This window comes from Trifolium pratense, linkage group LG7, assembly GCF_020283565.1.
Source record: "Trifolium pratense cultivar HEN17-A07 linkage group LG7, ARS_RC_1.1, whole genome shotgun sequence".
Lineage (NCBI taxonomy): Eukaryota > Viridiplantae > Streptophyta > Magnoliopsida > Fabales > Fabaceae > Trifolium > Trifolium pratense.
Window position 1 is genome coordinate 45993467 of NC_060065.1, and position 19340 is coordinate 46012806.

The 19340-nt window shown below is 29.3% G+C and overlaps 1 protein-coding gene and 1 long non-coding RNA gene across 2 annotated transcripts; one reads left to right on the top strand and one right to left on the bottom strand.

Moving 5' to 3' along the window:
* The first annotated feature begins 3659 nt into the window (after positions 1-3659).
* Positions 3660-7801, top strand: LOC123898728 (serine carboxypeptidase-like 51). Its single transcript, XM_045949744.1, has 12 exons — positions 3660-3786; positions 3912-4009; positions 4110-4217; positions 4347-4590; positions 4831-4874; positions 4960-5027; positions 5283-5388; positions 5520-5674; positions 6125-6194; positions 6381-6431; positions 6884-6936; positions 7708-7801. The coding sequence occupies exons 1-12, from the start codon at positions 3660-3662 to the stop codon at positions 7730-7732; spliced, it is 1149 nt and encodes a 382-aa protein (XP_045805700.1). The 3' UTR covers positions 7733-7801.
* A 7841-nt stretch (positions 7802-15642) lies between these two features.
* On the bottom strand, positions 15643-18864 carry LOC123898716. Its single transcript, XR_006805407.1, has 4 exons — positions 18414-18864; positions 16619-16749; positions 16074-16190; positions 15643-15756 (listed from the first exon to the last, which is right to left on the bottom strand). It is a non-coding gene; the product is annotated as an uncharacterized LOC123898716 (long non-coding RNA).
* Between the last annotated feature and the right edge of the window lie 476 nt (positions 18865-19340).

Here is a 19340-nt window from a genome sequence, read left to right on the forward strand (position 1 = left end):
TAGAGTAACCTGGAAATTTGGGCAAAAAACAAGGTTCTTTGTTTGAAATAACAGTGTTCTATTTTCTCCAAGGAAGGAATGGAATTACAATGAGATGCCACCTACATAGTGATATATTATGTCTTTACGTAGACATGAACATGTACAAATACTGTTGTATGATAATTGTTACTTTTATGATGGTGGAAATTTTAAATTTTTACATTATATTTTAGCTTAGTTTTGTCCAAAAAATATATTATATTTTTTAGCTTTGCCAATCTGACAGTAAGGTATGATATGATGGCACGACTAGTTGCTTATTTCCGTCCGTCAATCGGCCCAGCAAATTAAAGAAGCACAAAGTAACGTATCACTTTATATAGAACCAATAATATACAATGAAAAAAAAATTTAAAAAAACAACAACAAAATAACCAATAACATATCACCTAATTTACTAATTTAATGGGTCTACATGATTATGTTGCAAAACAACAAATCCTTGTAATTAGGATTGATTTAGTTAAGTGGCTACCTTAATAATAGGTGAAGTTTAGTAACAAACACGCGCTATCATAATACTATATAATAAGATTGATATGAATAAATTCGTCAAGAGAATTATTTAAATGGAATAATTATATACAACATCAATGGGGGAGGCACAAATGCCGATCTTCATCTCTTGGTATTTACATTCCTTTGTTTTATTGGAAAAAGTTGTTGCAGAAATTGTTAGATCATCTGAGACTCCATTTGAATTTTGAGACCTCGATCAAACGATTTCTGCAGCAACTTTTTTCAAGACTTCAAAGACTTCAACGAGTGGCATAAAAGAGGTGTACAAAAGATAATCACTTATATTGCGAAAGACGAACTAATTTTTCAAAAGGTAATTAATTTTGACTTAAAGCATATTCATACATGTGATTTTAGAAAATAGTCATGATTAATTTCAATCTTTCAATGATTTGATGGTTATAATTGAATGAGTTTATTTTAAAGTTGATTTGATTTACCACAGAATTATTGAAGTAGTAAGGTATTCTTTTGAGAAGGCAAACATTATAAAAAAAAAATTATTAATTAATTAATAAACCTGTTATCTTCTTCTTTAACAACAATATTCTTTTTCTTGCTTATAGGCAATATGCATACTTTATAAACAATTAATCTGTGACTTTTGTTAGCTTACTTTATAAACAATATTCTTTTTCTTGCTTATAGGCAGTATGCATACTTTATAAACAATTAATCTGTTACTCAAAGGCAAGACCTATTTGTTAGCTTTAGCATAGAAAAATATTGAGGTGCTCTAATGTTGGATTTGAATGTATTTAGTTGAATGTTGTTTCAGTGCATTTTGATTTGAATTTCCGATTTCAATGTGTTTTATTGAGGAAACTATTTAATCCTTGTGGAACTTTTTCTAACTTGAAGTGGTTAAAACCGTAAGACCCGAGAAATTTACTTTATATATACATAAATATAAATATTTTATTCTATTTAGAAGTGTGAATTCAATTTTACCTAGTATACCTTTGTTGTTTCTTGTTTTTTTCTAGTCAAAAATATATCATCAGAGTTTTATACTGTTGTATGATAATTGTTACTTTTATGATGGTGGAAATTTTATATTTTTAGATTATATTTTAGCTTAGTTTTGTCCAAAAAATATATTATATTTTAGCTTTGCCAATCCGACCGTAACGTATAGTATGATGGCACGACTAGTTGCTTATTTCCGTCCGTCTAATCGGCCTTGCAAATTAAAGAAGCACAAAGTTTCACTTTATATAGAACCAATAATATACAATGAAAAAAATAATAATATACAATGAAAGAAAATGATATAAAAAAACAACAACAAAACAACCAATAACGTATCACCTAATTTAATGGGTCTACATGATTATGTTGTAAAACAACAAATCCTTGTAATTAGGATTGATTTAGTTAAGTGGCTACCTTAATAATAGGTGAAGTTTAGTAACAATACACACTATCATAATATATAATGAGATCAGTGTTTTAAAAACCGGACCGGTCATCGAACCGGCGAGGGCACTGCGTCACTGGTTCATTGGTCGAACCACTGGGTCACTGGTCGAACCGCATGACAAACCGGATTAAACCGATGGAATGAACCGGTCTCTATGATAAGACTATATAGTTATTAAACCAGTTGAATCGGATAACTCGGTCTTTAAAAAAATATAAAAAATATGAAAATTTGAAAATTTCATAAAAAGAATGCCATAAATTGTATAAAACAAGAACATATACCACTAATAATAATAAACAAATTTTTATATAAAGAATGTCATACAAATAAATTATGTTTATAGGTTTTAAAAGAATAAATAATAATTGTATATCTTACAAAAAAAATATTGTATGTCAAATATACTTGATTTATTTTTATTTGGTTAAAAAGAAAAGTAGCCTTTCCATAATACAAATATTCATCACCTCAACGTGGAAGCGTTGGTTAGTAGAATTATAATTTTTGGCTCTAAGAAGAAGATATAGTTTCTTCACATTTAGTTGAACTTCTAATTTTTTTTCCATAAAAACCACAAAATCACACAAGCATACAAACAAATGGTATATAACTAAACCTTTATTTAGAAGAGTGAGACAAATATTTTTTTAAGTAATTGAAACCAGTGATTAGAATTGTTTTGCCATGAAGAAAATGTATGATGCTTTTGAATTCCATTATAAATAGGGTTAACTATAATGTGTTTCAATTCAAAGGAAATAGTACATTTGGAAATATGAGGAAAGAGGAAACTAGAGTAACCTGAAAATTTGGGCAAAAAACAAGGTTCTTTGTTTGAAACAAGGTTCGTTGTCATGCAAATAATAATATGAAAATAGTAATGTGTCTCAGTGGCATTAATTAAAGAGCCAAATATAGTAAAATGGTTTTGAAACTTGTGTAATTAAGTTTTTAAAAGAAAATATTTCATATTCGATCACTATTATAAGCAAAAAAAACCACTTTTTAGGTTCATCGAAAAAATGATATATATGAACTATATTGTAAGTCAGATACTCCTTTCGTCCCAAATTATAAGAGAAAATACTCACTTTTTTTTGTCCCAAATTATAAATGAAAAACACAAATATTTATCTTTTTTAAAATTTCTTTTTGCTTATTCTCACAAAATTAAATGTAAATTGCATTTAATTTACTCTCTCTCTCTCATCTTTTCCATAACCAGTACAAATTGTTTTTACATTTTTTCATGCAACTATTTTCAAGAAAAATACAAACAAAGATTCCAAATTATTATGTTTTGGTTTTTCTTAAGCAGTTTTTTTTTACCTTAAAATTTGGGATGAAGGGAGTACATCAGTTTTTCAATGAATCTAAAAAGTGGTTTTTTTTGCTTATAATAGTGACCGAGTGGTGTATATATTATACTTATACATTAAGGAATGTCACACTATTTATGAATTGGTAGCATGGGTATCACCATGCTTTTGTCTAGCTTTTCCATTTTTTGTGCTAGCCTTCCATCGTCACATTATTTCTGTTGGGACCAACGACAAAATTAAACATGTTTATCATGTAGAGTATTTTCATACCAATGCAATATAAATTGCTAGCGAGTTTCATTAGTGTTAATCAATATTATTATTACTTGTTATTGTTTTTCATTTTCACAATGGCAAAGCTTTATGTGTTTTTGGCCACTCTTATATGCATTGGTATCCTATTTCATGATGGAAAAGTTGGTGCTTTGAGTAGTGAAGATGGATCAGAGGAATGGGGATATGTACAAGTTAGACCTAGTAAGCCAAATGCATTAGAATTGTGTAATTTCAATTATTGTGTTTTCCAAACTTTTTAAATTGATTGCATTAGAATTTGTGTAATTTCAATAATGATGGTGTTATTTTGAATTGTGTTATCATAGAAGCACACATGTTTTGGTGGCATTATAAAAGTCCCTACAGAGTGGAGAATTCCTCCGAGCCATGGCCAATAATTCTCTGGTTGGGGGGAGGACCACCAGTAAGTATTATTTGATTTAATTAATTTTGAACAAGAACAATTAATCCATATTTTTATTTTATTGTGGACTGAAATCTCCAATATTAATTGAATCAAACAGGGTGGTTCAGCAGTTGCAATTGGAAATTTTCAAGAGATTGGCCCTCTTGATCTCGATTTGAAGCAAAGGAATTTCACTTGGTTGAGAAAAGCAGATTTGCTATTTGTGGTAACTTAGCTATATGCACGATTCAAATAATGATGAATTTGATGAAATTTAACTTACACTGTAATTTTATTAAACTTTAAAAGTGTAATTTTTATTAAATACTTCTTTTTTGTTGTTATATATATATAGGAAAATCCAGTTGGAATAGGGTACAGTTTTGTTGAGGATTACACCAGCTTATTTGTTAAAACAGACGAGGATGCAGCCACCGACTTGGTTACATTATTAATCAAAGTATTCAATAATGATTCATTCCTCCAAAAGTGTAATTTATTCATTTTTGGAGAATCTTATGGTGGAAAATTTGCTGCTACTCTTGGATTATCAGCCTACAAAGCAATTAAAAATGGAACATTGAAGGCCAAACTTGGAGGTATTCATTTTCTTTGAAATTTTTTATCATTTGTTATAAGGAATAAACAAAAACAACTATTAAAATGGAATAAAAAAAAAAAAGAACACATAAATCATTTCAAAAGAAAAAAAAAAGACTAAAAATTGGATATATGTCACAAATAAAAATCATATTAAAGTCCTAAATATTAATTATATTATATATATATATATACTATATAGTATTTTGTGACTCTATACTATTTTTATCCAAATTTAGGTGTGGTATTAGCAGATAGTTGGATCTCCCCAGAAGATTATGTGGTAAGAACAAAAATAATTCTATCCTTAATTTCTTTCAACATTAATTTGAGCTTTCACTTTTTTAACATTTAATTTGACTTTGCAGTTCTCATGGGCTCCTCTATTGAAAGACCTCTCAAGAATAGATGACAATGGACTACAAAAATCAAACATGTATGTAACATATGTTTTAATTTTCATCTTTTTAGTGTTAATTAATGATCGTACTTCTCCCGACCATAATTATAAGTATTTTTTTTTAGATTTATTGAATAACTGATATATCTAATTTATATATAATTTATAGATACATTAGTTATTCTATAAATATGTAAATAAAAAATGCTTATAATTGTAGCTGAAGTATTGTAGAATCAATTTACCAGTTGTTCTCTATATATTATTTGATGAACATGATTTTGAGAACAGTTTGGCTGAAAAGATGAAGCAACAACTTGATGCTGGTGAATTTTCGAATGCATTTGATACATGGAAAGAAGTTGAAGATGTAATTAGCAATAGCAGCAACTATGTGGTACTAACATATATATTTTTATTAATCATATTTAAAAGCACTTAAATGAGAGATATATCTTCATAATTATAATATCTATTAGTACTATTGAAGAATTAATTTGAATTAAATCTCATGTTTGTGTGTTCAAGAGTTTCACTGATTTTATGGCGGATGTTGGAAGAAATTTGTCAACAACAAAGAAGAGATCATTCTTTGAAATATCAATGAGGCGTAAAGATGATGTATACAACTTATTAAATGGTGCCATAAGAAAAAAATTAAAGATCATTCCAAAGATTCTTATGTAAGTCTCTATATAACTTTCTAAAATAAAAATAAATGTACCTCTAAAAATAGTTTAAATGTGGATCCTAATTAACATTTTTAATAGAATTGAATTTGTAAAATTGAATTTTATATAATGATGATAAAAGGAAAATGCTAGAAAAGTCTCCGGGTACTATTTTTTATTTTTTTAAGATATTGAAGGCACATTTTCAAAATAATACTTTTTTTTAAGTACATAATATATACTTTCTTATTAGTGTGGCCCAGAGATATTATTTAACATTTTTCATAATATATTATTAAAATTTATTATTTTGAAGCAATTATTAAAATTTATTATTTTGAAGCAATTATTAAAATTTATTAAAAATAGTAAGATTCACATTTGGACTAGGTCTATATTAAATGTTCTTAATTGTAATGATTAAAGCCATAATTTGATGTTTTTTTTTGCAATTGCTGACAGGTGGACACCCTGGTGTGAAGGTGTGTTTAACAGTTTAAAAGGTGATTTTATGAAACCAAGAATAGCTGAGGTGAGAACAAGCTTGAAACTTTGGTTTTAACTCAACTTGGGGTTAAAAAATTGTATTCATCATGTTTTATTTCTTGTAAACATTATGCTCTCATTTTCTAAACTTAAGTGTATAATTTTTATTTCATTTTCTAAACTTAGGTGCCTGCATGATTTTAATTTGATGTCTCTAATTTGGTTATCTTAGGTTGATGAGTTGCTAGCTCTTGGGGTCAATGTGACTATCTACAATGGACAAGTAAGTTTTCTTCATGAAAATAATATATAATTTTTGTTAATTGCATTTGAAATTATTTTAGAATTAATTGACAATCTTGTATTTTTCCTTTTGTTTATAATGATGATTATTGGGTCCTTTTTACATAAAAAAAAAAAACTAAATAAATTATTCACAACTATTATAGTTCCTTTTTACAAAATAACAAAATAAATTATTCTCGACTATTATAGGTCCTTTTTACAAAATAAAATAAGAATTTGCTAACAAGTCTTTTCGGAACACTTTTTACATATCTTAAATAATAAATTTTTATAAACTTTTTATGAAAATGTGTGAAGTCAATATATTGAAAATCAAAATATTTAAATTTTTAATTAAATAATTTATTTAAATAAATTGCTTAAAGAGCTCTCCGGAAGCACTCGTTGACATTTTCCATAAAATAAATATACTATTCTTGACAATTATAGGTTGATCTACTTTGTTCAACCAAGGGAACTGAAGCTTGGGTCAAGAAACTCAAGTAAGTAACATCTCACCTATTTATTCACCTCTTCAAATTTGGTGAAAGCAATCAGTAATTAATTTAATTTGCATAATTATTGTTTTAATTCTCATTACTTTTTTGGGTTATTTGTGTAGATGGTCAGGCCTTCAAAATTTCTTGAGCAAAGACAGAACTCCCTTGTATTGTGGAAATGAAAGAATTACCAATGGCTTTTTTAAGTCATATGAAAACCTAAGCTTCTATTGGATACTTAATGCTGGCCAAAATGTGAGTCAAAATCAATCATCATCTAAAAAACATTGCTTCTATTTCTCACCTATGCTTCTTTTTTAATATTGAAATATTAACAAATTTTTAATATAATGATCATATGTTAAGTGCTTACTTTAAGAATAATTGAGATTGCTAATTATTTAATATATATATATATATATATATATATATATATATATATATATATATATATATATATATATATATATAATTCGAGGTCAGTCATTAAATTCATTCAATAAAGTATTATGTAGTCAGCCTCAGAGCTCAGACCACATAATCAATAAAGGATCGAAATTTAAAATTTTGAAAAAGAATCCTCTAAAATATTTTTCATATATATGAGATGAACTACTTTGTTCATTTAATAGTTATGATTTTATTTTATTTTTTTGACAAAATAGTTATGATTTTATTTAGATTTATTATATAATATCTTAAATTTAATTCAAAACCATATATTTAATTTGTGGTATGCTTATCTTTGTCTCTTTATTTTGATCATTGATGTAGGTACCTCTTTTTGAGCCATGCATAGCACTAAACATGGTGGGTGCAATTACAAAATCACCAGCGCCTTGAATTTATCTTATATGGCATACATATTATTAAATATAAATAATACAAATAGAGAATGAAACAGAGATCCTGTTGAAAATTCGTGATGGCATATGTAAAATGTTGATCATTCTATGTTTATCGATTATTAATAATCATAAATATATTTTTATTTGTTAAGATATTTTTATTTTATTTTTTCTGATTAGATTTTGTCCACCCCAATTGTGTTTCTTTTTTTTATAAATTTATAACTTATAAAAAACGATAACAAAATAGGCTTTGTAAAAGAAAAAAAAATAGAAAAGTTAAAATATTGCTAAGGTTAAGGATTGGACTTTTGTCTTTTCAACTTTACCAACTAAACTAAAAAAATACTTAAAATTTAAATCTCATATTGAAATTTCTCTTTTCATTGATTAAAAGAAAACGTCATAAAAAAAATGCAACCTATGAGGTTAGGAATTGGTTAAATTAGAAGTAGCTCAAATCTGAATAGTATATAGTTAATATTAAACAGCACTGACAGCAGGCTCGACCCACACCCATGTGTTGAGCGTGCAACGATATCGAGCCTCAAAATTTTGATGCCTTATTAATAATAGTTATATATTTTTAATGGTTGTAAAAATATCATTTGTGCATTAATAAATTAGTGGTAGGATATTGTTTTTTTTTTTGGTGTGCAAGGTCTTTGGTTCAAAAGATATAGAACTCAATCAGTAGGTCATTTAAATTTTGCGTCAAATTTAATTGTGAATTAAGATGTCACTTTTTAATGTTTTTTTTTAACCAATGTCACTTTTTAATGTTATATACAATGATAATTAATTTTTATGTTTTTATAATTTAAATTAAGAATAATTCTTTTTAAATATTTTGTATTTTTTATTAGCGACTCATTTTTAATATTCAAGTAAGACTTCTAAAAAATTGGGGACGACTTTGCGTATGCCAAACTCAATGTTTGAAGTTTATAGTAAGTTTTTCGTATTTTGTTTGACAAACTCATAATGCTTCTTGTTGATACATAATGAGTTTAAGAGTATGTGTTAGATAATAAAATAATAGGCTATGTTATTGGGCCTGTTAGTTTAGAGTTCATTAGGTCTTATACATATTCTCTAATAACTTTTTGTAATGTTAAGTTAATGCAATGATATTCTATTGAACCCTAACCGTCTTTCTCTTTTCCTATTTGTGTATCTCTAATTCTAACACTCAAAACTTCCAAATTTCAAGAAATTCAATCAAAAACAACAACAATCAAATAGAGAATTATTTGATGGCGTAACAAATCCCCTAGCGGTGTAACAACAAGCCTCAATAATAAAACCCGGTTTTGACGACACTAACGAGAACCATATCACCATTTGAAAACTACTTCAACTCTACCGACGTGGTGGAGATTGACGGTGGAAAGGAGTATAAGAACCCCAACAAGGTGAAATAATGGCACGAAGTAGTACCTCATCGCACCATCACCACCGTAGACTATATTGTGAAGAATTTTAAAAGGAAGACATACGGAATACGGATACAGAAGAAAAAAAATATATGTAGTCATTAAAACACTTTAGAACTAATGAACGAAAATGAATAATTTTTGTTTTTCGTAGTTAATTTTTATTCATCACGTATTCAATTTAACTCAACCATACATCATGTAGTTAATTTTTTAATTTTTATTATCTTTCATGTATTCAATTTAACTCAACCATACATCATGTAGTTAATTTGTATTATCTTTCGTAGTTAATTTTTAATTTTTATTCATCATGTATTCAATTTTAATTTTAGAACTAATGAACGAAAATGAATAAATTTATCTTTCCTAAATTATGAAGATATAGAATAGGTCTCGCCATATTTTAAAGTTTAAACCATAAAATCAAGATTTATTAAAACTCTGTTTCGGTGGAGTTCAGTTATGCTCCATTCCTTTATCCTCCAGTTTGCTCCAGTTCCTTTATGGATGAATGACATGTGGCAATTAAAAAATTTAATGGGTGAGATTAAACTTCAATAGGTTCAACATTTTATGGTTACTCTACTCCTCTTATTCTCTGTACGCTTCCTCTTCTCTGTTTGCAGTTTTGCAGTGTCACCGTTGACACTCGACGGCCACCACCATGGCAAAGCTCCGCCGCCACCGTGTTTATATTATTGATCTTCTTTTTCTCTCAAATCTACCATGCCAAAGCTCTGCAATTTTTTTAGATTTGCACTTTTCTCCCCCAAATTGTTTTTCGCTATGTTTGTTACGGTGCCGTTCACCGCTATTTTCACATCCGCCGCCGCTTGCCGTCGTGGTATCTTCTTTGTGCCGCCATCTCCCCATTTTTTTCAGTTTGAAGATTGTTTGATTGAAACTTAAGATTGTCATTGAAGATTGATTGATTGAAATTGTTGTTTGGTGGTGATGCAATCGATTTGAGACAGGAATTAGAAAAGAGGGAAAATGTAATTTTAAGATTCTGCAACTTAAGTTTCTGTAATTTTAAGATTCTAATGTTTTAAGATCTATCAGTTTTTCGGAAGAGGTGTTTCATTTTTTTCCATTAGATTTTGTTCTTGTTTGGAAGATCTGCAACGTGAAAATATGCTCGGCGCTGGAATGAACGCAGAGGGATGATGTCGTCACTAGGACGGTGGCGAGCGGCGTAGGGATTGCTAGAGTGGGCGACGATGGCCAAACGGTGATGAGAGGAAAATGAAGCATTGTACTGTGGAGGAAGAGTGACAAAGGAAAGGAAGAAGACAAATTACATGATGTTGTTAAAACTTTTTTTAATTTTTAATCCGGACTGTTGATTAGTTTTTATCCAAGTGTCACTATCTGGGCAAGGTAATGGAAGGAACTTGAGAATAAGGTAATGGAGCATACCTGAACTCGTTTCGGTGCTCCACTCACATAATCACATTACTACTAATAAATAATGATTTAAACAAACATAGAAGTGTTATGGTTTTAATGGAAGGGGCTGTCATAATGGAGAAAATTAGTCCGTAACGGCAAATGTGATTATGTGAATGATTGAGTATCCCCAAGTATTTTTTTATAATAAAATTTTGCTTATTAAAAAAAAAAAGTTGACGTGCAAATTTCATTTGAAACCCTTTTTTTTTTTTACACAATTTGAAACCCTTAAAAAACTTCTATTTTCCTTTTTATTTTTTCTATTTCACTTTGTGGGGGTGTGTAACCAATAGTGTTCATTGTGTTCATTGTATTTTCCTAGAAATAATGTACCGTCTAATCTGACTTGGGATCAATTTTGGCATCAAGTGGTTTCAGACCCCAACCGTCAATTGTCACTGGACCAACTAACGATTAATAATATATTATAAATCAACAAATGGAAGAAAAAAAATACAAGAGATACTCTACCCATTCTGGTAGGACAAGTATAGATGATACTCAATCCCAAGAGCTACGGCTAAAACAAAAGACAATATCGTTGTATATTACTTTTCCCTATACCACCCAAAATGTACGCTATAAGCTAGCTATACAATCCAATGGGTTCACGCACCATTCATAATAAAGGCATGACGAATGAACTTTCTTTGCTAGCAACCATTTCCGCGACACCAATTTTATTCTCTCAATTATATCATTAACATGAATTTCCTTGGCTGAGCAAATTTTCTCATTACGTGCACGCCAAATCATCCAAATCGTTGCGTGCCATATTATCGATATCCCTTTATGCCCCGATTTCCCTTTCTTTAGGTGCAACAAAACTATCATATATAAGACGTATTCTACCAATTCTTGTAAAAGAAGTATAGATATATAGTACTCAAAACCCAAAAGCTATAGCTAAAACAATAGACAATGTTCATATCGTTGTATATTCCTTTTCCGTATACCACTCAAAAAGTTATCTAGCTATACAATCCAATGGGTTCACACACCGTTAATAATAAAGGCATGACAAATGAACTTTCTTTGTTAGCAACCATTTCCACAACACCGATTTTCTCCTCACAATTATCTCATTCACCTGAATTTCCTTGGCCGAGAAAATTTTCTCATTACGTGCACGCCAAATCGTTGTGTGCCATATCATCGATATCCCTTTATGCCCCGACTTCCCTTTCTTTGGGTGCAAGAAAACTATCAAGGAGGGAATGTAAGGTAATCCACACTTCACAATAGTGTCTATTTCTCTTTGTTTGTTAAAATAAAAAAACTATCAAGTAGATTAATTCCATTCTAATTCCCCGTTCAATTTACGATTAGGATGATCAATACTCTCTTTTTTGTCAAGTGAGCTACACTCTTTTTTTTTTTGTTACAAAAGTAAGCTACACTCTTTATTTTGATTAAAAAATATTTAAATAATATTATAATTTATTTCATTCAACATTCAAATTTATCACGTTTCAAGCCAATTCTCTTTTACTTATTCCAAAAAAAAAAAAAATAACAATTCACATTTATATTTTTCCAAAAGTGAAATAAATAAAATAACCATAAAAAAATTAATTAGTAGACTAAACAAAAATAACCATAAAAAACTACAAAGAATACTTTGTAATTCATAAGAAAATATTATCCATCACATACTCAATATAATCACCGAAAGCCTATTCAAATTTAAGCACCATATTTTCTTAAATTTAATTACAAATAGAAAAAATAAACACCAATTACATTCTTGATTAGATAACTTGTCACAATTTTATTTTATTTGAAAAAAATGGAATAAAAAATGATATATAAAAGAACTAAGAGATATATGATAAAGAGAATATAAATGAGATCAAGACAAACAATTTACCTTACATGCTAAAGAGCAAAAGCAAGAAGAATCAATAAGATTTCTATCACATATTTTACAAAGAGAGTTGCTATTGTGACCAATTTTACCAATATTGTTCCTCTTAGGATGTGGTCGATTCCTCTTGTTTAAGAATACAAGATCCGCATAATGGATTGTCAATGCAATCGATGCAGAACTTGTTACGCTCATTTTTGGGATCGTTTGAATGGTCTTCACAAATAGTGAAAAACGTAGTGATTGCCAACAATGTTTGCAACCAGGGCACGTGCATCATATCCTATGCAACAAACACATCAATTGTAATCAGAAAAAATAAGAATAAAAAAATCAAACTTGACATTGTAATTGAAATGAGTAAACTTACCATTCCGATTGTGTAGAATATTGACTCTGGACAGTCAACATAAAATAGTAGTGATTAGAAATTGACAAACAATAATCTATAGGCAGTCAACATAAAATATTGGTGGGTCAACAGAGGCTCATAAACTAAGATAGTTAGACGTAAAACTCTGATTTTTTTTAAAATGAAAATTCATTAAATAAAAAGAAACTAATTATCTACTCCCTCCGGTCTTTAATATAATAGAAGTTTTACTTTTTAAGTTCATTGAATTTCTAATGTATTTGGTCAATAATATAGACCAAATATATTAAAAACTCAATGAACTTAAAAAGTAAAACTTCTATTATATTAAGGACTAGAGAGAGATATCATCAAAAAAAAAAAAAAAAAAAGACTAGAGAGAGTATAGAAATATATACCAAAATTAACAAGCCATATAGTCAAATGGTACTTTTTAATATTCTATTTTATATGATCTTTTTCTAAATTTATTTTGAAAACTTTATACATTCTTAATATAAGATAAATTTTACTTTTTAGATTCATTGAAAATCTAATGTATCTAGTCCAAATTATTGACTAGATACATTATATTTTCAATGAATTTAAAAAGTAATTTTTTTTTATATTAAGGACCGGAGGAAGTATATACTAAACAATAATATTTTATTTTATTTGATAAGTTTTTCTAAATTTATTTTGGCAAAAATTTATATACATACCAAACAATTATTATATATAATTAATAAAGTCTCAAGATTTAATAGTTTATACTCTAAAATGATACATTTTCCCTATTTTTGCTTTTTTTTTTTTTTTTTTTGCGTCTTCTCGTCTAAGATATTGTCATGTTTTGGATGAGACGTAGCCTCACTTGGAGAAAGGAAGAATAATAAGATGATTATTTTTTAAATGCAAATTTATTAAATAAAAGGAAATTATTAATCTATAGAAAATGTATAACAAACTTTGTAACTTTTAATATTTTATTTTATAACTTGGAAAAATAATAAAAAGATTCCTTTTTATATTCATTAAATAAAAGGAAATTAATAAACTATAGAAAATATATAAAAACCTGACAAGTCTTACCATCAAACGATACCTTCTAAAACAAATATAAAACATATTAAATTTATATATATATATATATATATATATATATATATATATATATATATATATATATATATATATATAATGATTATAAATAGTTAAAGTCTCAAAGAATCAAATAGTTTTATAAATTTCTTTAAAATTAAATTAAATTTGAAACAAAGACTAATTTTATCAAGAAGCAAGATCAGAGTAATTGGGCCCAAAGCCCATGAAAACCTCCCCCATCTAAATCCGGTTGATATTTTCTCTTCCCCCCTCCCATGAATCTTTTATACCCCCCAATATTCCAATTTTGCCCTTGCAGAAATATTCGGTTCGCAGAAACCGAAATTTTTCTAGTGCAAATTCAGAGTAAATTTCGGTTTTTAGAAACCGAAATTTGTTTTTAAGGCAAAAAAAAACTTTCTACGAACCGAAGTTTTTTCAAGAGCAAAATTGGAAATTCAAGGGAGATAAAAGATTCATGGGGGGTGGGGAGAGAAAATATCAAATCCGGTTAGTCTCTAGAAGATCATAGTGGGCTAAAAGGTGAGCAAGTTTATTCCCCTCCTCTTTTCTTTTACATGACTAAAGCTACGGTTAACAAAATGCCTCTTAGATTTCTAAATTCCTAAAACTAAATTAGTAAAAACTAGTGGATAAAAGGTGAGCAAATGATGCATTACATTTATAATTTTGATAAAAGATGTGGTTGAACTATTTTATAAATGTGATCAGCCGACAATAGATACTAATATATTTCAACTTGAACAGTTTCAGTTTTAAACTGTGATCATTTTTTCTAAATATAATAAAAATATATTTAAGGTTATAATTGATCATGTGACGGTAAAAGTGATCGTTGATGCACAAGATATGGACAGTGAGCGACATTTGACAGCTTTGGGGCAAAAATTACATCAACGAACCAAATTCAAATCATAATTGAAGGAATCCTAAGATTATATGGGACTATGATCCGGAGACTGTATAAGACTGTACCATAGAAAGAAGGCTTATAAAAACTAATTTGTAAAAACGCTTTATATGGATGACCTTATGAAAAGTTTTTATAAAGTGTAGGAGTGAGTGAGACAAATCACACTTGAAACACTAGTAGAAAAAAGCTTTTTTACATCTGGCGAAAAACACTTTTTACATCTGAGAAATGTCAGATGTAGGCGCACGAGACTTAGTAAGTATACACGTTTTACATCTGGCATAGTCAGATGTAAAAAAACACTTTTTACCTCTGACCAACGGGAAAATCAAATATTATTTTTTAAAAATTAAATTGGACCTTTTACATCTGACCAAGTCCACCAGATGTGAAATCTTAACTTTTTTTTTTTCAAAAACCTGCATTGTTTTTAATATTTTAAATCTTTTTTTCTTATTAAAAAAAATCTAACCCACAATGCCAACAATATAACATAACTTGCATCAAGAACATAATACTAAAATTCAACATCCGTAGCCAAATTCAACATTCAACATATATATAGTAATAATGTCATTAAAGTATAACCATTGAAATCCAAAATACAAAACATCATAATAATTAATACTAATCCATCCAAAATACAAATTAAAACATCATCATAACTAATCAATTGTAACTTCACACAAATCTAGCTAGCTCCTAATCTTTCCGTCGGCATCATCATAATCTACATCAGGATTATATAGGTCAAGAAAACAAGTTGCCCAACGGTCTCGCAAATCATACAGCTCCTCCTCTGTTAATGTCGTGGGATCATTGAACACCTACAATATGTAAATAACTTAATTCATATGTAAATAACTACAATATGTTAATTAATGTATGGTAAATGAATCATTTATCCAAACAACAGCTAAATGCAAAAGCAAATGTGAATAACACACTGTTTGACCCCTTTCTAGCTAGTGAATCACGCAAGCAACAACCAGCATAGCCATTTAGTGAAGTTTATAGTAGATGCTCAAGAACAACAAATTACTAAGTCATACACTCGTATGCAGGTAAGAAAATCAAGATAAGGCATGACAAGTGACAAGCAACGATTAGTAAGTACAATTGTGTGCTCTAAAACAAATGTTACCTATGCGCTTTCTTGGTCCTAGCTCTAACTGTAATTCTATGATGTATCTCTGTCGAATTTGGATCAAGAGCTGGTTGAGATATCTCCAATCCTTCTTCCCTTACAATCTCAACCTATCTGCAAAACAGATGCCTAATTAATTAATTAATTTGTTCTTTGGGGGGAATATAAAAACAAGATAAAGAATATAAATATAAATATAACATGTATAATACTTACTTTTCTACCATTTCGGAAGGGTAAACAAAGACTACTTAGCAACTTAATGTGACCTAAATTAATATAAGGATAATATCAGTTGCAAAGAAATCATGGTAGTGATTGAAAACTGAAAAGGTTATAATTTAGTCTTTTACATGAAACATAAATATCATATAGCAAAAATGTACAGAACTTCAACTTGAATCAAGACAAGGCAGTCATATCATATGCTATCATATAAACAAATGCATTCAAAAGTCTACTAACAGAGCCAGGGTCAGGTAGTGTAATATTACTCAAACCATTTGTGACTAGAAGATTAATTTGATAAGTCATATACTTACCACTTTGTTTGGTTTCTAGCAGCAATATGTATGGCCTTGCTACTCCAATCAAGATCCCGCCATCCATCCACATTGGCATCGTAATGGATATTACTAACTCTGAGAAATAAAATGTAACCACTCTCTCAAACCTGAATCATATGGTCATCACAATAAATTAGAAGACAACATTTCAATAGCCACACATTGAAGGAACATTGGCTCAACATATGAACAAAAACATAAGCATAAACACAAACAAGTCACAATAGTAATTTCTACAATACTTTTTTGAATGGCCAAATGCAATCACATGTTATGTTAGGTATTGAAATTGAAACAATATAACCAGCCACATAACCGTAAAAGGCTATTTATCATATGCCTCCATTGGTACTCAAGAAAACATGGTCATTTGTGCATACACTTACTCTGTCTCTGTATATGCCTGAATCCAACAGAATCAAAGAAATAGTTAATGAAAAAGAGTGGTAACAGGATCACCAAAGCCATTCATTAGCTTCCGGTGACCTAATGAATAAGATCACCAACCTTGAAACATGAAGTCCATGTTCTGTTAGCTAATAGCAACCAATGCTTAAACTAGAAAATCAATCCAAATTATCCAATCAACAACACTCACATAGAAAGAGACAAAAGAAGTTAACCTGTGAAACATATATGCAATAACTGAGAAAAAAAGCAATACATGTGCTTGTTGTCACCTAATTTAACATAACTGCTAAAGTCATGAATCAACACCAAAAGCAATCAAAAGCAATAACTTACAAAAGAAATCATAGAAACAAATGCAAATAAAAATAAAAATCAAGAAGAAACCATGAAACAACAGCTGGAACTAAAAACTAAAAAGCTACAAGTCCCAAAAACCATCACCTTACCCAAACTACCAGCAGCAAAAACAGATACAGAACCACAAACAAGAGAACCCAAAACCATACTTAAGGGCCAAACCCCAAAAGACAGACGCCAGGAAACCCAAACCAAAGCAGGCCTTCAAGAATAACATAAACTAAGAATCCAATCACTCAAGAACTGAGCAAGAAAGCACATAAAAACCAGTACCATATGCCAAACAACTTTCACGTTATAGTTAAAGCACATATAGTTAAAGCAAGTGGAACTTTCACGTTATTGATACAAAGAGAGTAAAATCGTTAGTTCACTAATATAATTGAAGAATTGTTTTATCAATAAGCCAACAACTACAGACAAGTTTAACACCTTAAAAAAAATATAAATATGAAGAATCCATACCATAATTGTGTTGAAATGTTTTCCAATTAACCAATGTGAAATAGCACAGAAATTTTTCACAGATTAACTTAAACTTAAACTAAACAAAAGTTTTAAAACCAAAACCATACCGTAACAAATATAAACAGAAATTCTTAAACTAAACAGAAATTCTTCATAGTTATATCTGTTAATTGATATGTGAAAATTCTTCCAATTAACCTAAACTTCAATTCAACTAAACAGAAATTTTAGTTTAATCAAAATAGAACAGAAACAGATCTGCAGAGTTCTAAACTAAGAACACAAACATAACATAATTTTAAGAATAGAAATTGAGAAACTAAGAACTAAAATCAAAGAATAAGAGCTAAACTTTACCACTAAACTTTAACACAAACACAAAGAATAAGAGCTAAAACCAAATCAGGTAACAGTTCAGTAGAAACAAAATAAACCACAAACACAAAGAAACAGTTCAGTAGAAACAAAATCAAGTAACAAACCACAAAGAGCTAAGAGCTAAAACCTTCGATTCGTGAGAAACAAGAGTACGTACCTGAATCGATGTGAAAGAGAAAGACAAGCTTCAATTCGTGAGAGTAGAGGCCGGAGAAAGGAGGACAACCTTCGATTCGTGAGAGTAGAGGCTGGAGAATGAAAGACAACCTTCGATTTGGAGTTAGGGTTCGTGAGGGTAGAGGACGACTGCGCGAGTGAGAGAGAGAGGACGACTGCGCGAGTGAGAGAGAGAACGACTGCTGAGATAAGGCGGTGGTGGTGAGTTGATTAAAGGACGGCGCTGAGGTTCAATCTCGTCGCCGGTGGAGGACGGCGCTGGGTTTGCATCGCGAGAGAGAGCTAGGGTTGTATTGTATCGATTTCTTTTTTTTTGTGCGAGTGTTTTTTTGTCTTGCGAGCTGAGAGAGAGATATACGTACATTACCTCTATTCCAAAAATATTATTTTATTTTTTTTATTCAACCTGACTTTTTATATCTGAGGCTAAATATGGCCAGATATATATATGTATTTTAGATAATTTTCACCATAATTACAAGATTGCCACCGCGTTTAGTTATTCATCTGGTATATTGAAGTCAGATGTAAAAAGTCTTGTCTATATATTTTTTACATCTGTGGATATTGAGACCAGATGAAAAGACTACTCCATATAGCGTTTTACATCTGACATATGTTCGTCAGATGTAAAATGCTTAAGTAATATGTCATATTTCTACTAGTGAAAGACCCACATTAATTAGTTTGTGGGGGTCATAACGATTTCAAATACAAATAATGAGTAGATTAGTAAATTGGTCATTGTCTTTGTCGCTCTTAAATAGGTATCTAACTCTATCAATATTTCAAAATAGTTCATGTCTTTGACATTATCCATTTTCTATCAAAATAGTATTGACATTTTCAACTTACTGTCAAATTAGTCATTTACATGACACCAATGTTATTAAAATCGAATCAGCCG